Source organism: Ranitomeya variabilis, chromosome 1 (genome assembly GCF_051348905.1).
Source record: "Ranitomeya variabilis isolate aRanVar5 chromosome 1, aRanVar5.hap1, whole genome shotgun sequence".
Taxonomy (NCBI): domain Eukaryota; kingdom Metazoa; phylum Chordata; class Amphibia; order Anura; family Dendrobatidae; genus Ranitomeya; species Ranitomeya variabilis.
In genome coordinates, this window is record NC_135232.1 from 507,961,390 (window position 1) to 507,987,705 (window position 26,316).

Here is a 26,316-nt window from a genome sequence, read left to right on the forward strand (position 1 = left end):
TCTGAAACGCTTCTTCCAGGATTCTCTCCAGGTCACCTACAAATTTTGAAGTTGGATTAAAAGTCAACCTCTTATAATGAGCTGGATCTCTCAATTGTCTCAAAGCTTCTTTTTCATATAATCCAACAGGTAATACCACCACATTCCCTCCTTTGTCTACTGATTTTATCACTATTCCCTTTAAATCTCTCAATTCTTTTAGAGCCTTCCTCTGACACCAGGAAAGATTATCATTATTTATCCTTGGTGATATCTTATGGAATTCATTAGTTACCATTTTAACGAAAAGCTCAATATTAGGGTAAAGATTCATAGGAGGGAATTTTTTCGGGATAGGGGGCACAAACTTGTTTATACTCACTGTTGGTTCTTGTTCATTGCTCAGTTCATCAAGGATAGCAATAGCTTCTAATTCCCTCTCTGTCCATGCTTCACCCAGACTCGGTTTCTCATGGAGTTTTTTTAAAACAAGCTTACGTGCAAATAAATTTAAATCTTTTAATGCTGAGAAGAAATCAAATGAAGCAGTGGGTGAGAAACTTAGACCCAAGCTCAATACCTCCACCTGTGCTTCCATCAGTTTGTGATCAGATAAATTAATTACCTGTAACCCAGATGTCGATGGATCATTTCTTCATTTCTCCTTTCTTTTATAATTGTTCCCTCTCCTTTGATTAGTATTGTGTCTCAAATTATAGAAACGACTGTCAGTTCTACCATCATTATCCTCTTCTCTAGATGATATGGATGAAAGAGATGAAGTCCTCGTCATCTCATGGCTCCTTGTTACAGTGGTTTGCCATCTGTAGACTATTCCACTTTTAAGGTCTTGAAGATCCCTCTGGAACTTCTTCATTTTGGAATCCTTAACCTCTTTTTCCCAGATCTGAAATTGATTCTCAATGTCCTTATTGAGTGTCTCCATCTCTACAGTGGTAAGAGTTTCAGATAATTTCACACGAGTGCTCTCAATTTCCACATCAAACCTGTCCAGACTTTTTTTTATTGTTACCAATTAGAAGTTCTATAAGAGATTTGGAACAATTATTACAAGCTTCTTCCCATTTGGTCCTGAACATAGTATCCTCTACCACAAAGGACGGCATAATTTTCACTCGCAGGCCTCTCGGAATTAATCCTTTTGCCAAATACCTTTCTATTGATGCCTTATTCCACCATGCCCGTGTCCTTTTCTTCAATAGATATTTTATAGAGTTTTTAAAATCCACTTTACTACCATTTTCCACTGAAAGATTCTGTATTGTATCTCCATTAAAAACAGTATCCATGCAAAATAGCCAATTCAATTCTCTGGCTTTAGTATCCATACTGGCCAATACCAACTGTAAACAAAGTACAGAAAATTTATAGACAAACCCAATGATTATATGCCTAACCAAGGGCACTTCCAATAATAATACTCCTATAAACCCAAAACGGAAGCAAATGCCAATTAAGGATAAAAATTATATATTTTATTACACATAAACATATACACAATCAAAGTCGAGAAATACAATACAGAATAGCTGCTACTACAGAGCCATGCCCTCCATGCAAAAATGCCTATACAGCCTTTACATAGAAATAGCTACCACAGAATGATAATGTGATAATACACATCAGGCACGAAATGTACCTGGACTCATAAATATCTATCTCAATAGCAGGTGCATATATAGAGGTATATCACAAAAGGTCTGTATGCCAAAATACAATAATTAAAAAATGACCAAAAATATATAATCAATAGCCTAGTGCTGCATAATATACAGACAGATGATATTATTGCTCATTGGACGCTGAAGTATTAACCCATAGGGGGCAGCGCAAGCCCTGAATCAGGTGCAATTAAAGTGCCTAGTGACAAGTATTATATTTCATATATAATCCATATAAAGTGCAACAAGTAAAATATTAGGGCTGTTCTTTCAGAAAAATGCCATCCATAAAGGACAATGCTATCCTCATTAAGGGTAAAAAAGTAAAGTGCCAAGTGACATAATAGTATTAGCAGCCAATGTTAGCAATGAAGCATAGTGCAGCTATAAATAAATACAACAAGGCTCAGGGAGAGAGATAATACATGACCTGTGTATGCAGCGCAGACCCCGACGCGTGTTTCGCGTTTAGCTTCTTCCTTGGGGGAATTAAGTGTAAGTGAAAGATGTAGATTGGCGTCCTAATATACCTTAATAATCAGTGGTGGCAGCGGCATGTGTGCGGCGCTTCCGTCGTCAAAACCGGAAGTGATGTCAACACAGACCGGCGTCTCACGTCACCAGTCCGCATCCCACACTGACGCGTCAGAGAGGGAGGAGGTACAGGCAACGAAACGCGCGTTGGGGTTAGATAGATATTTATGAGTCCAGGTACATTTCTTGCCTGATGTGTATTATCACATTATCATTCTGTGGTAGCTATTTCTATGTAAAGGCTGTATAGGCATTTTTGCATGGAGGGCATGGCTCTGTAGTAGCAGCTATTCTGTATTGTATTTCTCGGCTTTGATTGTGTATATGTTTATGTGTAATAAAATATATAATTTTTATCCTTAATTGGCATTCATTTGCTTCTGTTTTGGGTTTATAGGAGTATTATTATTGGAAGTGCCCTTGGTTAGGCCTATAATCATTGGGTTTGTCTATAAATTTTCTGTACTTTGTTTACAGTTGGTATTGGCCAGTATGGATACTAAAGCCAGAGAATTGAATTGGCTATCCAGTGTCTGCGTCTTTCTTTCAATTAAATTACTTTATTCTTGCCGTGTCTTTATTTACAATATAACTATAGGATTAGTAATGGATAGGTGTCTTTATAGGTGCCTCTCCATTACTAAGCCATGGGCTTGATGTCACCTGATAATACAAAGGTGACATCAACCCCACAAATATTAACCCCACTTGCCACCGCATTCGGCGTGAAAAAAGAATAGAAGCATGCTGCGAGTTGCTGCTTAAATCGGTTTGCAGTCATCCATTCAAGTCTATGGGTGCATGGAAATCATTGGACTGCTCTCGGAATAAATCACACAATGGAGAAGATGGAGAAATCTTATTATTCATTTTCTCCTCACCTGTGCTGCTCTAATCCAAAAGAATAGGATCACACTATGCTGACACTGATCAGTGTTTGATCCTAGAGTCATTTATATAATCGATCTGATTCTCTTGTATGAGAGAATCTACACTCGTGTAACCCCGGCCTTAGGCTGCCGTCACACTAGCAGCATTTGGTCAGTATTTTACATCAGTATTTGTAAGTCAAAACCAGGAGTGGAACAATCAGAGGAAGAGCATAATAGAAACATATGCACCACTTCTGCTTTTATCACCCACTCCTGGTTTTGGCTTAGGGTACCGTCTCACAGTGGCACTTTGGTCGCTACGACGGCACAATCCGTGACGTTCCAGCGATATCCATACGATCTCGCTGTGTCTGACACGGTACTGCGATCAGGGACCCCGCTGAGAATCGTACGTCGTAGCAGATCGTTTGAAACTTTATTTCGTCGCTGGATCACCCGCTGTCATCGCTGGATCGGTGTGTGTGACTCCGATCCAGCGATGTGTTCGCTTGTAACCAGGGTAAACATCGGGTTACGAAGCGCAGGGCCGCGCTTAGTAACCCGATGTTTACCCTGGTTACCATTGTAAATGTAAAAAAAAACACTACATACTCACCTTCTGATGTCTGTCACGTCCCCCGCCGGCGGCTTCCCGCACTGACTGTGAGCGCCGGCCATAAAGTAAAAGCAGAGCACAGCAGTGACGTCACCGCTGTGCTGTGCTTTACGGCCGGCACTGACACAGTCAGTGCGGGAAGCTGACGGCGAGGGACGTGACAGTCACCGGAATGTGAGTATGTACTGTTTTTTTTTTTTTACATTTACAATGGTAACCAGGGTAAACATCGGGTTACTAAGCGCGGCCCTGCGCTTAGTAACCCAATGTTTACCCTGGTTACCCGGGGACTTCGGCATCGTTGGTTGCTGGAGAGCTGTCACACAGACAGCTCTCCAGCGACCACACAACGACTTACCAACGATCACGGCCAGGTCGTATCGCTGGTCGTGATCGTTGGTAAATCGTTTAGTGTAACGGTACCCTTACACACACTGATGTAAAATACTGACCACATACTGATAGTGTGACGGCAACCTGAATCTGTGATTCTTAACTTATGGGTTCATTAATTAATAGACCAATAAGGGTATATTCAAATATACCTATTTTTTGCAGACATTTTTGCAACTACTAATAAGTTCCATTCACCTAAATGGGACTGTTTTTGCAAGGCCATATTGATTTCTCCAAATCCCAGGAATTAAAAAAAAAATGAATTGTGTGAATTTAGCCTTTTCCTCCTGCAGTTTGTTAAATATATTTTAAAGGCTCAGGTATTAAAATGCTATCTGCCATATTATTACAGTGTGGCATGGGCTCCAGAACTGATTCTGTGCCATGGACAGCTGTATATCAATAGTGACTGCAGCGTTTAGCAGAGGGTTGGCTCTCCCTCTGTCACCCTATTGACCCCACAACCGTCTTGGAAAATGTACTTGGGGTGCTGATGGATTTCTTTAGCAGCAAGATGCTTACATTGGCCCTAAGATCTGCCTTTTTAGGACAACTATTACACCCTATATCTGACATTACATCATCTGGAATTGCTGTTTTTGTTATCCTGCCTTGCAAGAAGATAAATAAAAAGTGATCAACATATCATTACGTTTTACAAAATAGTACCAATAAAAATGACAGCTTGTCCTACAACAAAATAAGCCTTCACATTGCTTTGTTTAAAGAATTAAAAAACTTATGGTTGTCAGAATATGGTGATAAAACAGCTATTTTTTGTGAACAGTTTTTATTTTTCTAAAAATAGAAAACCGACAGAAAACTTCACACAAGGCAATGTAATAGAAAATATATATATCTTTATTACACACTGATCGTATAAAAAAGCACAGCAATTCCCACAATACAGGAAAAGAAAGGTGGAGTACCTCTGAGCATCAACCCCTAAATCCTACTACTTATTGCAACAGTAACTTACATAGTATACAAAAGAGAAAAAGTTAATATATAGAGTTCAGTAAAACTCAAAAAGTGCCATACAGGATAGTACAGTGCAATTAAGCACATAGGTACATATTGAGTAAATGACATATATGTATATCCAAGTAAGGGATATCTCTACAGCAATATAGCAGAAATCCTATATGTGCACAATGTGAGCAGGCATGTAACACCGTAAGCAGACTATATGAAATCAAGTGCATAAGGATCAAGGTATAGTTACCAATTGGGGGAGCGCACAGAGGACCCACCACACCCGATGCGCGTTTCGCAAGAAATGCTTCGTCCAGGGGTGGTTGGGTACTGCCAGTTAGAGTATATATACACAGAGAAGCCAATGAGAGAGACCACAAATAATGAGACTGTAATGTGCTGCTGCAGTGTGGTATCGTGCAACCTCCACCAGGGGGAGCTGGTTCAGGAAAAGAGGTTGTACACACAGCACAGCAATACTGAACAACAACACAGGTGTCACAGGTAATGCAAGAGAAGTAAGACAAGCCAAAGGTCATACACATAGAGGTAAGCGCAGTACACAGGGGAAATCAGAAGAATGGTCGGGGACAAACAAGAAGTCAGAGCCTACCAGGAACGTGGTAACAAAACGTGAGACGTAAGACGAAGTCGGGATACAAGCCAAGGGTCAGAACAAGTCATAAACGGGTACAGGCAGTCAGAGGCAAAAACGAACACTAGTACTAGTGACCAGGTCAGGTGCTCAAGCCGTGCAGCATGGACTATAGCTGACACTGGTCCACAGGCTGCAGAGGACTTAAATAGCTCAGCCAGCTTTAAAGTGAGGCAGAGGGAATTAACTCCCACATGACCAGTCCACAGACAAGACAGCTGAACATAAACACAGAACTGGATCATGACAGAGACCTAGCCTGTCACCTGTAAAGGCTAACGATGATTGAACAGCAGACTATGTACAAATGAAAGAAACACCGACCGTGGCAGACCAGCGTTGGTGACCCCGGAAGTATAAGGATCATTGCCGGGTGTCTGTATAGCGCATGCACACCTAACGTCTATGTGAATGAAAACACGGCATCTACACCATGTAAAACAGGGGGGCGCGGCGACTCACGAGATGTCCAGATGACATATGTGGCGCCGCCCATAGAGGGAGCCGCCCACAGTATAGATCAACTATACGCGCGGCCGAACAAAAAAAGGAAAAGTAAAACTCCCGTTACCAAGATGATTATGCATTACCGCTTCAAAAAATGGAAAAAGGCCGAATATAACCCAAAAGTAAGGATTGAAACAAGACATGAGACACTGACCTACAATGAAATTAAAGGTTAGACAAATAAATAGGGATATGAATAAAAGTGTAAAATAATGTGTGCACAAAAAGCATGCCAAAACGCATGTATATGAAACATTATTATTCTCCGAAGAGAACAGTGTGTCAAAGAAAAATGTATAAATATTTAAAAGAGTATATACAAATTGGTGACTCCCCATGACAGAAAAAATAATAAATACGCAAATAAGCATATGAATAAAATGGGATACATGTATATATAGAAATTTGCATAAAAGCATATATACCAATAATCAGTGCTTATATTGTGCACTTGTGCAAAAAAGTGCATAATTAAAGTGTCAGCAGAAGGAGAAGGTATATAATACCTATAAATACCCAAAACAAATTGTTGTAGTGATATATAAGGCATACAAACATAAAAGGCAAAGACCATTGTAAAAATATGAGAGTGTTACATGCCTAAATTAATTAATACGTAACTGTCACATGCCTGAACAGATAAAAACATCAAAGTGCATAATATAACAAGAGAAGTAAAAACCACGTCGGACCATTAAGAAGCACAAAGATGGGAAAATATTAACGCATAACCATAGCATAATAAAGAATCAGTCTTGTGAGTAGGAATTCTATGTTCCAGAGTCCTTTTTGTTAAAATTCAAGATATCCAAAGAGGCATAACCATGAAGACAGGAATTAAGTCCATGTAGTAGTCTCTATCAAAGAAAAAGATATATACATAAAAATAAATAAAAATAAGTAAAGAAGACCAAATAAAACCAACAAACAATGATAGAAGAGTACGCCGAAAAAGAGTGTACAAAACATATATAAGATAAAAAGTATGTGTATATATGTGATAAAATGCACAGATATGTAATGAATGCACCTGCATGTGTATGCCCATAGAATGCATACACCCATAGGTACATGTATAGCACCAAAAGAGAGTCATCAGGCTGTAAAAAAAAGTCATATATGAACTAGAGGATCAATCATGCAGGTAGGAAGGGAACGAAGCTATTATGGTCATTAAGGCCAAAAGGTGCAATGGTGTTTAGTTTATAAATCCATTTCGCCTCCTTTTGTGCCAATAGTCATTTCCAATTTCCACCTCTTGTACCAATAAACACTCTATCAATTCCTTTAACTGTTAGAGCTCTTGAGTCGCATTCATGTTTCAATCTGAAGTGTCGTGGGATGGGTTTTAATTTCTGGAGATCCTCTTCCGTCATAGCACCCTCGATGTCCAAGACGTGCTCACGGGCCCTCCATCTGAATTCATGTGACGTCATGCAAATGTAAATCAATCCGCATGGACACGTGGCATGATAGACCACTGCCCTGGTTGTACATGTAGCGCCCCCACTGCCGCAGGGCCGAGGGGTACCCGGTACCGGGCCTCTGAGTCTCTGCTCTGGGGTTGTCACGGTGGCTAGACCCGGTCTGTGACCCTGCTGAGGGGTGCCCAATGAAAGGTGTGGGTGGTGATGCTGTAGTGGTGCGGTGCTGGTTGCAGTAAATAACGAGGACACCAGGTTGCAGTCTCTTTACCTCTTTACTGAAGGCTTCAGGATCCTCAGTCCGGAATACGGTTAACCGGGCTGTGGGAGTCCGGCCGGTCCGATGGCACCTCCAGAGTTCCCTTTGCAGGTGGAAATCTGTGCCCACCTTCTAGCGCTTGTGTGTTGTGGTCCTCCCCTGCTGTGCTTACGGGATAGTCCCCACAACTGTTGTGTCTGTTTCTGAAGTTCCCTCACAACTCGATTATGATGTTCTTCTTCGTCCCCCAGATGATATGGCTAGGACGCACCCGTATGACAGGTAGGCTCGGAGCTCTTCCTGGTCCCTAGTGTCGCCCCTCTCCTGTTGTTGCCCCCTATGTCTTCTTAGGTGATTTGGGTGAGACAGCCCGCCTATAACTGACTGTCATGCGGGTAGGTTTCAAGTTAGGCCTGGAGCTCTATACTTCCTCGGCGTTCCGGCCACCGGCTGCGCGCCTCAGTAGGATGTTGCCTCGTCTTACAGCACGACTCCTACTGGTGTTTCTCCTTGTTGCGTTGATCTTGTTTTTCACTCAGCACAATAAACCTCGCTTCTTGTCCTTTCTTAGGGTACCGCCGCGATCAGGTGCAGGCGCGGTCCCGTAACGTTCTCTCAGTTTGCTAGGCCTCTGTCAGGATCCCACCCCTGACAGGGACCCCCCTGAATCTTTCCCTGCAACACCCTCTGCCACAGGATGTTGCCTGGTTCCAACCCAGTCAGCTTCTAACTAACTTCCTATCCAACCCCCAGTTTTACCAGATTGTGAGGAGTGGCCTAATACATAGCACCCTTAGCTCCCCCTGGAGGCCAGACTGTGAAGTGTATTGGTGTCTGTGATACCTGGTCAGGTGAACTCCTTCAGTGCCATCAGACGTACCATAGCCCCCCTTAGCGGCGGAGCATCAGTACTGCAACGACCAGGACTCTGGGGCGCTGCATACACGTAATGGTATGTGTGATCCTGTAGGTCCTGGTATGATTGGAATTATTAAATTCAGTGGAATTACAAATGTTCCTACAGGCCACACATTTCCCACAACTGCTACAGCCCCACTTGGGACCACTAGATCCAAAAATGAATCTAGGGATCGTCCCCTTATGATGGCTATGGACTAGTTAGTCTTTCAGGCTTGGGGACCTCCTGAAAGTAATAGCCGGGACTTTGCCAATACATTGAGAAATGGTATTATCCAGTTTTAGGATGTGCCAGTGTTTGGCAATAACATCTCTAATTTCACTACTCCTAGAGTTGAAGTCAAGAATACAGCGTACCTGGTCTTTCCGTTCGTCCCTTTGATGTTTCTGTAATAATTCAGTTAGTTGACTTCTATAGGCACACTGATAGGAGCGACATATGGTTTTCCTTCCATATCCCCGATCCTTAAAACGTTTCTGAAGGTCCTGGGCCTGCTTTTCAAAAAGATCATCATTAGAGCAAATTCTTCTGGCACATAGGAATTGTCCCATGGGGATATTCCTAATCAAATGTTGGGGGTGTTGAGAGGAGGCGTGTAACTGAGAGTTTACAGATGTACTTTTGCGAAAAAGGTCTGTTTGTAAAAAAACCATCCTTGTCGACTATGATAGATATATCCAGAAAATCGATTCTTTTGGGATCACTTTATATGTCAATTTGATATTTCTTGAGTTATTATTTAGGATTCCAAAGAATGTATTGAGTTCGCTTTGTGTGCCCTGCCATATCATTAGGACATCATCGATGTACCTCCACCATGCCACGACCTTGCTACTCAGATGATGGGATAGGGTTTAGAAAATTTCCCGCTCCCAAAATCCTAAAAGTAAATTTGCATACGGGGGCGCACAAGATGCCCCCATTGCAGTGCCCTGTACTTGAAGGTAGAAAGACTCCCGATATAAAAAGAAATTGTGCGTCAGGACAAATTTCAAGGCCTTAATGAGGAAGACACACAATTCCTCATTCAAATCACTATTAGCCAAAAAAAAGGTAACAGCCTCTATACCATCCTCATGTCGGATTGAGGTATAAAGTGATTCAACGTCACAAGTGATGAGAATCATATTATCCTCCAAGGAGATGCCATCAATTTTCCTCAATGTATCCATGGTGTCCTTAAGGAAAGATGGCAAAGTCTCTACTAACGGTTTAAGATGGAAATCGATAAACTTCGAGATTGGGTCAGAGATGTTATTAATCCCTGATACAATGGGCATACCTAGAGGTGTTTTTGGGTCCTTGTGTATTTTCGGTAGCATGTAAATACTCGCTACTGTCGGGTTCTCGATCCACAGGCCCTCCATTTGTTTGAGCGTCAGCACTCCATCTGCAACTCCCTCCTGTAAAAGGTCATGAAGTTCACTCCTATACTTGGATAGAGGATTAAATGTCAGTTTCTTAGAACATAAAGTATTTCTTAGTTGTCTCAACATCTCCTTCCTTTTTTTTTTTCTAAAAATAGTCAAATATAGAAAACTCATATAAATTTGTTTTCATAGTAATTTTGCTGAGATACTAAACAAAGATATCAAATAGAAAAAGGTAAGGATGGAACATCCATGAATAAAATCATCAAGCTTTATTAAGTATCCATTACATAAAAACCAAAGACTGGTGAAGGCATGAGCACTCTGATGCGCTTCTGGCTCACAATGCGCCCTTAGTCTTAGAGTAATGCCAGAAGGAGGTGGACACAAATATGTAAAAATAGCCCTTTGCCAAAACAGGTCAAACCAACTAATTATTCACATGGATAGTTAAATTGGATACTAAGCAGTCCAATGGTAGGAACAATAGGACTGATACAATGTTTATTTATTGATGGCCTCAAATGTTTCTACGTTTTCGATTCCTCTGTATTCATGATCTTTTTGCAATTTTATATATTTGTATATATGAATATTTTTATTTGCATGATTAATTAGTTAGTTTCACCTGTTCTAGCAATGGTCTGTTTTTATATATTTGTGTCCACTCCCTTCAGGCATTACGCTATGACTAAGAGCGCATTGTGCGTCATAAATGCGTTAGAGTTTCATCAATCCAGAGTGCTGGCGGCAGTGCCGGGTATTGATGCAAGATACTAGCGCGAGTTTCTCGCATTGCACTCGTAAGTGTGACACCGGCCTTATGGATACTTACCGTAATAAAGCTTGAAGATTTTAATCAAGAAAGGATGTGTCATATTTACCTTTTTCTATCTGATGTGTTTCTGTGAGTGACACCCTTCAAAATAAGACAGAGGTCATTCATTTAACCCCTTCAAGACGCAGCCCTTTTTTGTTTTTGCGTTTTTGTTTTCGCTCCCCTCCTTCCCAGAGCCATAACTTTTTTATTTTTCTGTCAATTTGGCCATGTGAAGGCTTATTTTTTGTGGGACGAGTTGTACTTTTGAAAGACACCATTGGTTTTACCATGTCTTGTACTAGAATACAGGAAAAAAATTCCAAGTGAGGTGAAATTGCAAAAAAAGTGCAATCCCACACTTGTTTTTTGTTTGTTTTTTTGCTAGGTTCACTAAATGCTAAAACTGACCTGCCATTGTGAATCTCCAGGTCATTACAAGTTCATAGACACCAAACATGTCTAGGTTATTTTTTATCTAAGTGGTGATCTCGGGTCAGTTGAGGGCTTATTTTTTGCGTTACAAGGTGATATTTTTAATGATACCATTTTGGTGCAGATACGTTCTTTTGATCACCCGGTTTTGCATTTTAATGCAATGCTGCAGTGACCAAAAAAACGTAATTCTGGCATTTAGAATTTTTTTCTCGCTACGCTGTTTAGCGATCAGGTTAATGCTTTTTTTTATTGATAGATCGGGCGATTCTGAACGCTGCAATACCAAATATGTGTAGGTTTGATTTTTTTAATTGTTTTATTTTGGATGGAGCGAAAGGAGGGTGATTTAAACTTTTATTTATTTTTATTTTTTTCATATTTTTTAAAACATTTTTTTAAACTTTTGCCATGCTTCAATAGCCTCTGCTACATCATCAGATTGCTCCTATGTAGCTGAATTGCAGGGTTGCTATGAGCGCCGACCACAGGGTGGTGCTCACAGCAAGCCGGTATCAGTAATCATAGAGGTCTCAAGGAGACCTCTGGTTACTATACCGACTCATCGCTGACCCCCGATCATGTGACAGGGTCGGTGATGCGCTCATTTCCGGCCGTGTGGATGGAAGCCGTAGTTAAATGCCGCTGTCAGCATTTGACAGCAGCATTTAACTGGTTAATAGCGGCAGGTGGAACGCGATTCCACCTGCCGCTATTGCGCGCACTTGTCAGCTGTACAAAACAGCCGTGCATCAAAGGGGGAGACACGACATGCGTCGTACTAGTACGGGGCATGTCGTGAAGGGGTTAAAGGGAGCCTGTCAGCAGGATTGGCCACAATAACCTACAGTGACAGGTCAGTGCCGCTATGCTGATTACAATGATACCTTGGGTGATGAAATCCATCTTGTGGTTGTTGTGTAATCTTTATTTTCAGTTTTCAGTTAATGATATGCTCGTGCCCCGGGCAGCCTGTGGGGGGTCTTTATGTGCTGCTCTGATTAGGTATTCATCTGTATGGCTTCTGACAGGTCATTGATCCCTCACTGACCTTCCCCCTAGTTTACATAATGAATATTAAATATATCTTGGAAAAAAAATCCCCTTCTGCAGGCAGGCACCTGTGCTGCAGCCTGATGGCTTGTGTAATGTGTATATAATTAATTTGTTTAAGGTTATCCTGAAATTCATAAAAAAAAAGAAATCTGATTGAAAATGGCACTAGCTGCGCCCATGCAGTAGCAGCTATCTGTGATCAGATAGCTTCTACTGCGAAGACACAGGTGACGCCATCTTGCTAGAGAAAGCAAAAATTTAATTAACCCAGGTATCGTTGTAATTAGTATAACGGAACGGCACCGATCTGACACGGTCTGAAGGTTAATGTGCACAATCCTGCTGACAGGTTCCATTTAATAGTACGGTGAGCGATACACTAATTTCTTTTTCTGCAGAACAAAGATAGTTTGTTATTTATACCACCCAAAGAAAGTGTTAAAACTTTCTGAGTATTGCTTTGTTTGCCATTTTCCTAAGATATGAGTTGGTAGTGGTCAGATCCCTGGGATCCTCACAAATATTGAGAACATGGCTGTGAAATGCCCATTCTCAATGGGACTGCACAAGATAGAAAGCCAAGCACAGCTCTGAGCTATTCCCTACAGTCTGATAGAGAATGGGACATGAACAGAGCTCCGTTCTTGGGATTGGTGCGGATCCCAGGAGTCAGGTGCTCACCATCTGGATAGGAGAAAAAGGATGTTTCAGGACGCGTCCTTCAGAGTTTGGAATAAGAGGGTTACAGCCAAAGAACCAAGTATCTCTGATGTTGAATCAGATGATATTTTATTGGCTATGAACAGCAAATAAAAAACTTTATGAAAGACGATAAAAGAAATATTAAAAAAACACAACATGTTTCGGCCTTGTAGGCCTTCATCAGGTGTATAATAAAATGATCTTGTTAGAAGCCATTTATACCCCATTTTCATTACTAATGGATGTGGTTGTACTAACTGAAGAACCAATCGCTATCTATCAAACTGTTTAGCAGTTAGAATACATATATTATAACTTCATCCCCAAGAAAAGAATATTGTACACACATATTGACATGTGTGATTGCCTACATTTCATAGACATAGTGTTTTAACCCTGGGATAGATGGAGGAAGGGTGATGTGTTATAATATGTAATAGACAGACAGGTAAATAACAGTTATTTATTATTTTATAGCATTACCTACCTTTTCCATAATTTTGTATAAGAACTTAGAACTCCTTCCATAAAAGTTATTGAAGTAAAAAGTTAGAAATTTAGTATGAAATTCACCTTTGGTTTCGGATAACCGATTTATGGCTCTGTGAAGACCGGAATGTTGAAAAAACGAAGAAAGAAAAAAACCCTGCCATGTCACAAAGGCCAAAATAGTGTGAAAATAGAAGTGAGTCTGTCCCCGTATAGAGAATGTAGCAGTGTTGTGGAGGTGGCTCTTCGATCTCTTTGCAGGTACTTTGATGCCAGTGTAGAGAGTAGAAGTAGAAACTCAAGTTTACTCACTAAAGAGAGTGAAGCAAGAAGTGCCAGTGATGGAGATTCTCTATTGTTACACTTGAAGTGCTTTTAATATTGATGTCTATAGTTAAAAAATGACAGATTTTCTATTATTTTCTCATTTTTACAGGTACCTCATGTTTTTCTGCCCCCTGAATCTCTTCTACAAGTGTGTCAGTTTTTTGCCGGTGAAACTTGTCTTTGTTGGTATGAAAGAAGTAGTCCGTGTACGCAAAATTGCCATTGGAATTCACCATGCCCATCACCATTACCATCATGGCTGGGTTATCATGGTACTTATTGGATGGGTAAAAGGTAAGCATTATCAAGTGTTAAAAGGATAATCAGGGCTAGAGGCATAACACTTTTTACATGGATATCGACTTTCTTAGATGTTATAGAGGCATGTGAGAAGATTATGAATATGGGGGACTGGGCTTCAGGACCAATATTAATACCTTATAAAAAAGGGCCCTACAGAGAACGCAATATCTCCGCATGAATGAAACTGTTGGAGCAGAGTGTCACACCTTGGACTTGCACTGATAATTTTTTGGACAGGTCTCTTTGATGCTTTTTATTTGATCCATGTTTTCATTAGCATTAATGGTAAAAATACTTAAAAGTTGGGTACAGCATCTTATCAGCTTACTCTATTTGACTTGGCAAAAATCTGGCAGAACAAGACACATATCCCCAATTATATTACCACCAAAGAGTCTTAGAAAAAAAGGTTTCCATTCTTAAGAGACCCCCCAATGCATCGAGGATACTAACTGTAGGTGCAGGTAAAGCATTCTGTAACTTGTGTTTACAAATAATTTATCCTGGAGTTTAGAGTTTTTTGGCTATGGGGCAAAGAACTTACCAGCAGATAGCAGCTAAATGGCTGCCTGTTCTGTCTTGAGACGATTTGATCCATCTTAGAGGGGTCACAGACCTCTCCTGCTTTCAGTGATGTCATGTCGACAGAGCAGCTTCTTCTCTTTTTCAGCACTCTGTCGAAGGGGCCTCACTGCCGATACCATGGGGATTAACAGCCAGCATGATGTTGGTAGTGATGCCCCATCAACAGAGCAGACCGGAACTGAAAGAGTTGCTTTGTTGATGTGAAATCAAATGAAGCCAGGGAATCGCCACCTGAGCGGGAACACATTGTTGCAGGGCAGAACAAGCAGGTAAATTCTTGTAAAAGTGACACTTCCTATTTCTTTTTATTTGAAAAAGTCTTGGGTATAACAAATAGATCACAGTCTGCACATGAGTCAACAGTGTGATGCAGTGTGATGCAGAAGCAAAAAACGCAAGCACAGTTCTAGGATGTATTAAGAGAAGCGTAGAGTCTAGATCACGTGAAGTAATTATCCCCTCTACTCCTCCTTGGTCAGGCCACATCTGGAATACTGTGTCTAGTTCTGGGCACCACATTTTAAAGGGAATCTGTCACCCCAAAATTCGCCTTTAAGCTAAGGCCACCGGCATCAGGGGCTTATCTGCAGCATTCTGTAATGCTGTAGATAAGCCCCCGATGTCACCTGAAAGATAAAGAACAAAAAGTTATATTATACTCACCCAGGGGTTGTCCCAGTTCGGTCCGGTCCGAAGGGCATTGCGGTCCGGGTCCAGCGCCTCCCATCTTCATACGATGATGTCCTCTTGTTTGCTTCCTGCCCCGGCTCCTGTGCAGGCATACTTTATCTGCCCTGTGGAGGGCAGAGCAAAGTACTGCAGTGTGCAGGCGCTGAGAAAGGTCAGAGAGGCCCTGCGCCTGCGCACTGCAGTACTTTACGCTGCCCTCAACAGGGCAGATAACATGGTGGTGGCAGCATCATGCTGAGAGGGTGTTCTTAAGGTGACGAGCGGTGTTGGTTTGGTGCCAGATGTAGCATTTACCTTGGTGGCCAAAAAGTTCCATTTTAGTCTCATCTGACCACAGCACCTTCCTCCATACATTTGCGGGACTCTCCCACATCTCTTTTGGCAAACTCAAAATGAACCTTACAGTTTTTATGTGTAAGTAAAAGCTTTTTTTCTGCCCACTCTTCCATAAAGGCCACCTATATATATAGTGTATGGCTTATTGTGATCGTATGGACAGATACTCCAGTCTCTGCTTGGTAACTCTGCAGTTCCTTCAGTGTTACTTTTGGTCTCTGCTGCTTCACTGATGAATACCCTACTTGCCCGGGCTGAAAGTTTGGGTGGGCAGTTTTCTCTTGGCAGGTTTGTTGCTTTCCATTTGACGATAGTGGATTTGATGGTGCTCTGTGGATCATCAGAAATTGGGATTTTTTTTAATCCAACCCTGACTTGTAGTGCTCAACAACTTTGACCCTCACTTGTTTGGAGATGTACTTGGTCTTCATGGTATTGTTTGTTTAGTGTTGCCTCTTGATTAATGGTGTTGTAGTCTTTGTGGCCTTTCAGAAAAGGTGTGTATATACTGAAAGACCATGTGACACTTAGATTGCACACAGGTGGTCTTCTTTTCACTTAGCATCTGACTTCTGAAAGTAATTGCTTGCACCAGAAATTTTTAGAGGCTTTATAGCAAAAGAGGTGAATACATATGCACATACCAATTTTTGGTTATTTGATTCCATAAATTTAATTTATGGCTATATTTTTCTCACTTCACCAACTTAATGTCCCAGGTTTACCACAACGAAGGGGCCAGATGACCGCGGTGTCTGCGTTCACATACTCCTGCACTGATTTGAAGCACTTCACCATCATATTAAACATTGCATATTAAACATTGTTTCGCAAGCAGTGCAGGGGTTGTCCAGTTAAAAGCTTCTGGAGCTTGCATGATGGTCTCATCTATTCATTCTTGGCCACTCCCCAGTCAGTGCCAGTGTTAGTTTCATACTCCCTGGTTCTGGAATTGGAGGTGTTGGTTGTTTGAGGAAGCGTTTAGTTTTGTTCTGAAGACTGTTGCTTGGTGATTTGTCTGTGTGCTTATTCTCTCCTATTTGTTTCTTTATTTCTTTTACTTCTTGGTGTTCCAATATACATAGTTACATAGTTATTAAGGTTGAAGGAAGACTTTAAGTCCATCTAGTTCAACCCATAGCCTAACCTAACATGCTCTAACATGTTGATCCAGAGGAAGGCAAAAAAAACCCATGTGGCAAAGAGTAAGCTCCACCTTGGGGAAAAAAATTCCTTCCCGACTCCATATACGGCAATCAGACTAGTTCCCTGGATCAATGCCCTATCAAGGAATCTAGTGTATATACCCTGTAACATTATACTTTTCCAGAAAGGTATCCAGTCCCCTCTTAAATTTAAGTAATGAATCACTCATTACAACATCATACGGCAGAGAGTTCCATAGTCTCACTGCTCTTACAGTAAAGAATCCGCGTCTGTTATTATGCTTAAACCTTTTTTCCTCCAGACGTAGAGGATGCCCCCTTGTCCCTGTCTCAGGTCTATGATTAAAAAGATCAGCAGAAAGGTCTTTGTACTGTCCCCTCATATATTTATACATTAAAATAAGATCACCCCTTAGTCTTCGTTTTTCCAAACTAAATAGCCCCAAGTGTAATAACCTATCTTGGTATTGCAGACCCCCCAGTCCTCTAATAACCTTGGTCGCTCTTCTCTGCACCCGCTCCAGTTCAGCTATGTCTTTCTTATACAACGGAGACCAGAACTGTGCACAGTATTCTAAGTGTGTTCGAACTAATGACTTGTATAGAGGTAAAATTATGTTCTCCTCATGAGCATCTATGCCTCTTTTAATGCATCCCATTATTTTATTTGCCTTTGTAGCAGCTGCCTGACACTGACCACTGAATATGAGTTTGTTATCGACCCATACACCCAGGTCTTTTTCATTGACGGTTTTGCCCAGAGTTTTAGAATTAAGCACATTGTTATACATCTTATTACTTCTACCCAAGTGCATGACCTTACATTTATCCCCATTAAAGCTCATTTGCCATTTATCAGCCCAAGCTTCTAGTTTACATAAATCATCCTGTAATATAAAATTGTCCTCCCCTGTATTGATTACCCTGCAGAGTTTAGTGTCATCTGCAAATATTGAAATTCTACTCTGAATGCCCCCTACAAGGTCATTAATAAATATGTTAAAAAGAAGAGGGCCCAATACCGACCCCCTGTGGTACCCCACTGCTAACCGCGACCCAGTCCGAGTGTGCTCCATTAATTACCACCCTTTGTTTCCTATCCCTGAGCCAGCTCTCAATCCACTTACACATATTTTCCCCTATCCCCATTATTCTCATTTTATGTAACAACCTTTTGTGTGGCACCGTATCAAAAGCTTTTGAAAAGTCCATATACACTACATCCACTGGGTTCCCTTGGTCCAGTCCGGAACTTACCTCTTCATAGAAGCTGATCAAATTAGTCTGACATGACCGGTCCCTAGTAAACCCGTGCTGATACTGGGTCATAAGGTTATTCCTCTTCAGATACTCCAGTATAGCATCCCTTAGAATGCCCTCCAGGATTTTACCCACAGTAGAGGTTAAGCTTACTGGCCTATAATTTCCGAGTTCAGTTTTTGTCCCCTTTTTGAATATTGGCACCACATTTGCTATACGCCAGTCCTGTGGTACAGACCCTGTTATTATGGAGTCTTTAAAGATTAAAAATAATGGTGTATCAATGACTGTACTTAATTCCTGCAGTACTCGGGGGTGTATCCCATCCGGGCCCGGAGATTTGTCAATTTTAGTGATTTTTAGACGTCGCTGTACTTCCTGCTGGGTTAAGCAGGTGACATTTAATTGGGAATTTTTATCACTGATCATATTGTCTTCCATGGGATTTTCTTTTGTAAATACTGATGAAAAAAAGTCATTTAGCAGATTGGCTTTTTCCTCATCCTCATCCACCATTTCACCCAGACTATTTTTAAGGGGGCCAACACTATCATTTTTTAGTTTCTTACTATTTATGTAGTTAAAGAATATTTTGGGATTATTTTTACTCTCTCTGGCAAAGAGTCTCTCTGTCTCAATCTTTGCTGCCTTGATTTTCTTTTTACAGAATTTATTTAATTTTTTGTATTTATTTAATGCCTCCTCACTACCCATTTCTTTTAATTCTCTAAATGCTTTCTTTTTGTCCCTTATTGCGCCCCTTACAGCTCTATTTAGCCATATTGGTTTCCTCCTATTTCTAGTATGTTTATTCCCATACGGTATATACTGTGCACAGGTCCTATCCAGGATGCTAATAAACATCTCCCATTTTCTTTGTGTATTTTTGTGTCTCAGGATATCGTCCCAGTTAATTGCACTAAGATCCTCTCTCATCCGTTGGAAATTTGCCTTCCTGAAGTTTAGTGTCTTTGTAACCCCTCTACTACACATCTTATTAAAGGATACATGAAAACTTATTATTTTGTGATCACTATTCCCCAAGTGACCCCCAACCCTTATATTTGATATGCGGTCTGGCCTGTTGGTTAATATTAGGTCTAGCAGTGCCCCCCTCCTTGTTGGGTCCTGAACCAGTTGTGAAAGGTAATTGTCTCTCATAGTTGTCAAAAACCGATTACCTTTGCTGGAACTGCAGGTTTCTGTTCCCCAATCTATTTCAGGGCAGTTGAAGTCCCCATAATAATGACTTCTCCTAGAGTCGCAGCTTCATCTATTTGCTTTATGAGGATATTCTCCATTGCTTCCATTATTTTTGCAGACTTATAACAAAACCTTTCAGGAATTTATCTCCACCCACAAGGACTCCACATTTTCATTAGATTCACCTATATTATCACGCCGGATGGGTTTTAAGGACAATTTTACATATAGACACACCCCACCCCCTCACTTATCTGTACGGTCATTTCTGAACAGACTATAGCCCTGCAAGTTAACAGCCAAGTCATGGCTCTCATCCAGCCATGTTTCAGATATCCCCACCATGTCATAATTATGCTCCAACAACATTAGTTCTAATTCATCCATTTTGTTGGCGAGGCTTCTGGCATTAGTATACATGCACTTGATGTTCCTCTCTGTACCTCTATTCTTTCTTAAATTATTAACTGTTCTAACCCCACCCCCCATGCCACTGCCACCCCCAACTTCCTTATTTGTGCCCAGGTCTTTATCTGCACTATCTTCCCCTCCTATAAATTGAGAATTCAGAATCTGGGTTTCCAAATGCACAACGTGCTCACATCTCGCACAGCAGTATGCACCCTCAACCGGCTGATCAAGGATTGCATACATGTGGCAAGATGTGCACTGGATGGCATTAACAATAGTGGAGCACATTTCCTAATGGGGATTGCACCACACAGAAACGTTAAATAAAAAATAAATACAAAGTATTAATAAAAATCAGACAGCAATTCCTCCCTTGGAAACTCCCTAATTCCAAAGTCACTGAATCACAAGTCACACTTACCGCCGTTCACACTTACGCTCAGGTCACACTCGCTATGCTGAAGATTTATAGATTTTTTTTTCTCTATTTCCCCTCATCAGCAATCCAACTTGCTGTTCAAATGCACTTCCAAAAATATGTTGTTTGTGAGTGAATATTCGTATGATTGGTATATTCATTTATCCCTGTACGTCTTCCCTTGTTAGTCTGGTTTGTGTATTCTTAAACAATGCTACTCACCACTTCCCTGGGTGGGGGAGGGGGCAGATAGAGGCTAATTTAGTAGCTGAGCATGGCACGTGGCCCCAACGTCTTCAACATCAGAAGCAATCCAGGGAGCAGTGCTAGATAGGGTGCCCCTAGCTTTAGGGTTAGGGAAGGAGCCCCTACCCTCGAGATATCCTATAATAGTGCTGTGATACTTAGACTATTTAGTGCTGATGCATCACATACAAATCAGATTACAAAAATATTTAAACATAGGTTGTAATGTAACAAAATAGGTAAAAATCCAAGGGGGTGAGTATTTCCCCAAGCCACTGTAAATATGGTATAAGTGATCAGATAATCGTAATTAAAAATAATTCGATAAAAATAATGAAAGCATATATGGTATTGCCACATCAGTAAAAGTCCTATCTATCAAAACATAAAATTAATTAAGCTGATAGGTACACACCGAAAAGAGAAACAAATTGAAACACCGGAATTGAGTTCTTTCGCTAACCACACCTACCGTATAAAGTAATTAAAACGTCATATGAACCCAAATGCTGTACATGAAAATATCAGCTTTCTACGCAAAAACCAATGAGGATTCTTGATATGGGATTGTGATCTTGCATATTTTAACCAAAATATCAGCCTTATGTGTTTTATATATTTTTTCATATACTTATTGCACGTTTCCATTTTTGTGCAGTGAGCAGCCAGGCCCTTTAGTGATGGCTGGGTAAATTGGCATGTCTGTCCTTGTGCGGTTCACATATATAGTGCTTGGCAGCCAACCTGATCTAATAGTATAGGCGTTACTAATAGGCTGTAAGCCAGACACTGTTCACTACACTTATCTGTGTGATCAGCTCCCTATACATACCTTATCTGTGTGCATTTACAGTCATGGCCGAAAGTGTTGGCACCCTTGAAATTGTTCCATAAAATGAAGTCTTTCTCTAAGAAAATTAATGCAATTCCACATGTTTTGCTATCCACATGCTTATTTCCTTTGTGTATATTGGAACAACACAAAAAAACAAAGACAAATTAGAAATAATTTCACACAAAACCTCAAAAATGGCTGAACTAAATTGTTGGCACCTTTCCGAAGTTGCAGATAAACAACTTTGTTTTAAACATGTAATGCTTGTTCAAACTGACCTGTGGCAAGTAACAGGTGAAAATCTCAACTGAAACCAGATAAATAGGGGAGAAGTTGGCTCAATCTTTGCATTGTATATGCCACACTAAGCATGGAGAGCAGAAAGAAGAGAATAGAACTGTCTGTAGACTTGAGAACCAAAATTGTTAAAAAATATCAATAATCTCAAGGTTACAAGTCCATCTCCAGAAATCCTGATGTTCCTTTGTCCACGGTGCGCAATGTAATCAAGAGCTTTACAATCCGTGTCACTGTAGCTAATCACTCTGGACGTGAACGGCAGAGAAAAAAGTGCTGAAAGGTTGCAACAAAGGATAGTCCAGATGATGGATAAGCAGCCCCAATCAAGTTCTAAATAAAAGTACCAAAGTACTTTGGGTTACAATATAGTGCCCAGAGTCAAAAAGCTGGGTTTGGTCCTAGGTTATGGGTCTCCCAGCAGGACAATATAGGGAAAACACCGTGTGCACTGCTATAATATGGTGCAGAGACTAGGTGCCCAAATCCTTATGGTAAACAGTAGAAGAAGTCTCGCACTCAACTTAAGCATAGGTTTTTTCAGGTTTTATTGGTACTGAAGTAGCACTGGAGAAACGTTTCAGCCTATATCAGGCTTTCATCAGTCACTACAACATTAAAATTGAAAACAAAAATATAGTGTAATACAGTGTACAGATAACACCAAATACGTATAACAAAACAAAGTATATACAATTCATAGAACCGAGCCATATTTGTAAACTATTACAAGATCCGTAAGAGTATAACCAAGCACAATATTCTCGCTGGGCATGGCGATCTACCAACCAAATGTGAGAAAGACATAACGGAAGAAACACATACCGTGCTGTATCTTATCAAGGTGTGTGGACAGTTCCAATAGTCTGGACGTAGATATTGCGTGTTGCCTATAATGGCGTGATGAAGGAAGACAGTCACTCACAGCTGTGTAAGACATCAGTGTATAACTGATAGTGCATGGTGGTACTCACAGAAAATAGTCGCTTGTGGAAGCAAATTTTGCTGTAAGGATAGGGACCTGTGATGAACTGTGAACAATGATGGTAAATATCAGAGAGGAATGTAGGTGTGTCTACATAGTATAAGGCCATATCAATTCTGGGGACATCCCACCTATCTTATATTTACCTCAGGTAACGTAGCCCAGATGTAAAGTGATGGCCTCCCAGGGCGACCTATTTGAAATGTGTGCCGGCTGAAAAAGACATGAGGGGCTGGATGTTACATAAGAGTGGGTCACCGGTTACACGGTCGTAGTGGTTCAAAGGCACATCATACCTGTAGGGGAGCCGCTGTAGGAAATTGCGTTCCTGGCAGACACGGTATCCACCGCTTGTCTGTAGCCATGAGGGAGCGGTACTGTTTTTATCCCTGGGTATGAGTCATGTGCACACGTTGTAACCGGAAGTGACGCTGTATAGGAACGGCCAGACCGGAAGGACATGGCCGTGCGTGTCAGCCAGTGTGGATGCGTTCCACAGTAACAGCGGTAATGTATCTAGCAGAATCGCTAGACATTGCGCTGTGGGCAGTGTGCAGGCTGCAAGTAGTGATGGCCGTTATGCGGGCATGTGAACAATAGTATTATTGTATGTACAAGGCTGACACCTTGTTGTAATGGAAATGAGATGGGCGGACCTGAAAGGATGTGGGAATAAAAGGGTGGGGGCGTGCTCCAGTGTGTGTTGTAACTGCGATTGAAAACCACAGGGGGGCCCAGTGTGTATCAGAGCAGGTGTGGTTATGTGGATAACCATTTGTATCCTAGGGGGTAACATGCAGGTCATAAGAAGCACACAGTGTTGCATAGAAGTGAAGATGATGGAACATACACAACACAGGTGTCAACAGACAGGATGGATCTCAAGGTGGTCCGTGGTGCATAGTGTCACAGTGACAAGTGATTGATCCGGTGCAGATTCATGCTGTGTCAGACATCCTTAATATAGACGATTCTAAAAGATAAAAATAGATGTCAATCAAACATGTCATGTTACATATGTCATAAAACGTTATGAAAACATACTGGGATAATAGCAACCAGATAAATAGTGTCCTCAGACAAAAGCAGATAACTCATATTCCCTGTTGAGTCCTTTTGGGGACAGTGTGTCTAAACAGTGGATCCAGTATGCCTCTCGTTTTTTAAGCATAAGTATCCTGTTACCCCCCCTGCGTTGTGTGGGGACCTGTTCCAAAACTTGGAATTTTAGCTGTGAGATACTGTGTCCCGATGTGTGGAAGTGGTAGGGTAATGGTAGTAGGAGATTATTGCAGCGTATAGTGGATTTGTGTTTGGACACACGATCTCTAATGGGTTGTGTCGTCTCTCCTACGTACAGTAAGCCGCAAGGGCATTTAATTACGTAAACTACGTAGGCTGAACTGCACGTGAAAAACCCTCGAATTTTAAACTCCTTCCCGGAGTATGGATGTCTGACTACGTTTCCTTTCAATACGTTATTACATTGGACACAATTTAAACAGGGAAAGGTACCTTCCCTCGGTGTGCTCAGGAAGCTTTGTCTCATGACTGATTTTGTGCCAATATCCGCCCTGACAAGATTGTCCCTCAGACTCGGGGCTCTCTTAAAGCAAGGAAGGAAGGGTTGTTGAAATTCCCTGACCTTAGGAAAAGCATTGGAGAGAATGGACCAGTTGTTGCGTATCGCCCTATGTAATTTGTACATGTAAGGATGGAATGAATGTACAAAGGGGATGCGTGAGGTGGTGTCCATTTTTGGTCTACTGGTGGCGGTTCTGGATGTTTCTAGAATGGATGAGGGATAACCCCTGGCTCTGAATTTCTTTGTCATCTCTTGTATGCGTAATTCCCTGGTGTCGCTATTAGAGACTATGCGCTGTACCCTTTGATATTGTGCTTTGGGTATGGATTTCTTGGTTGATGGGGGATGGAGACTTTGAAAATGTAGGAGACTATTGCGGTCTGTACTCTTAGAGTATAAATCAGTGCTAAGGAGACCACTAGTGTCCTTAATCACCATAGTGTCCAAGAAATTCATGTTCCACCTATGGTAATTCATGGTGAACGAGATGCCTGGCCAAGAGGTGTTCAAAAAAGATAGAAAGGTATGGAGGGTCTCCTCCGAGCCCCGCCATATACAAAAGACATCATCTATATACCTTTTCCATACGATGGCATTCTCCCTAAAGAGGGGATTCAAATATATACTACTCTCCTCGAAGTGGACCATATACGCATTTGCATACGGAGGTGCTGCGTGTGAGCCCATCGCGGTCCCCCGTTTTTGAAGATAGAATGTATCTTCAAATAGAAAAAAATTGGAGGTAAGTATGGTCTTTAGGAGGTCAATACATAGTGATGTCTGGTCTGTGTCTCTATTTGTGTTCTCAAGTAAGTGGCGGACAGAGCTGATGCCCTCGTCATGGGGAATTGAGGTATATAAATCCCTCACATCTAGGGTCACCAAGAGGGCGTCCACTGGAATGGTGTTAATTTCTCCAATCAGTCGTAAGAATGAACCTGTGTCAAGTAAAAAAGATCTTGACTCCTGTATAAGGGGGGTGAGTATCCGTTCGACGTATCTTGCCAAAGGTGACAATATAGACTCTGTGGAGGCCACTATGGGTCTCCCTGGTGGGTTTTCGAGATTTTTGTGAACCTTAGGGAGTGTATAAAATACAGGTATAATGGGGTTAGGGTTCATAAGAAAACTACATGTTTTTTGATCCAGAACCCCCAGGTGTGTATATTTGTGAAGGATAGTTTCGATTGTGTGACGAATCTCATGTGTAGGATCCCTATCTAGTACCTGGTAGATAGAGCTGTCACTCAATTGTCTCATTATCTCTGCAAGGTATTTAGCCCTGTCCATGATCACCAGTGCCCCTCCCTTGTCTGCTGGTTTCATAATGATAGACTTGTCACCCTGCAAATTTTTGAGAGAATGTCTCTCCTCTACCGTCAAGTTGGGAGGATGGAAAAGGTTGCCTCTTTCAATGTCACCCCTAAGAGATGTGAACGCATCTTGTACAAAACCAACAAAAGTTTCGACTGCGTGGGAACTTTGTGGGGGTCTGAAGTGGCTTTTACTCCTAAGGCCCAAACTGGACGAGGATAACAATTTGGAATTACTGTCCATGGGGATAGTCTCTGTGACTGGAGGGATAGTGGAGAAATGTGCCTTTAGTCTGATCGAGCGAAAGAATCTCTGAAGATCCATATCTAACTCAAAGGTGCGGCACCGATACGATGGACAAAATGAGAGTCCTTTCTGCAAAAGAGAGTGTTCGGCCACACTTAATGTTCGAGATGAAATGTTTATAACTAGATTGTCCATACCTTCGATCGAGTGGTCCTGTATGTCTCCTGGTTTCTTCTTGTGTTTCTGTCCCCGTCTTGTCTTCTTGTGGGGTACCGCCGTTGTCCTAAAAAAGGAAGGGTTGACACTGAGGTAGTAGGTGCTGATTCGTGGTCCGACCCAGAGGTTGAGAGGTCTGAAGATGTAGGATGGTTTGGACGTATGGTAGTGCGCCGAGAGTTGTCCTGCCATCTGTACACTCTGTT

At 41.4% G+C, this 26,316-nt stretch overlaps 1 protein-coding gene across 1 annotated transcript in view; it reads left to right on the forward strand.

The window, feature by feature from the left end:
* TMEM38A (transmembrane protein 38A) overlaps positions 1-26,316 on the forward strand; it is a 125,492-nt gene that overhangs the window by 43,714 nt on the left and 55,462 nt on the right. The window contains exon 3 of the mRNA XM_077253071.1: positions 14,124-14,308. Within this exon, the coding sequence (XP_077109186.1) occupies positions 14,124-14,308 (185 nt within the window). The remainder of the gene's footprint in view (positions 1-14,123; positions 14,309-26,316) is intronic.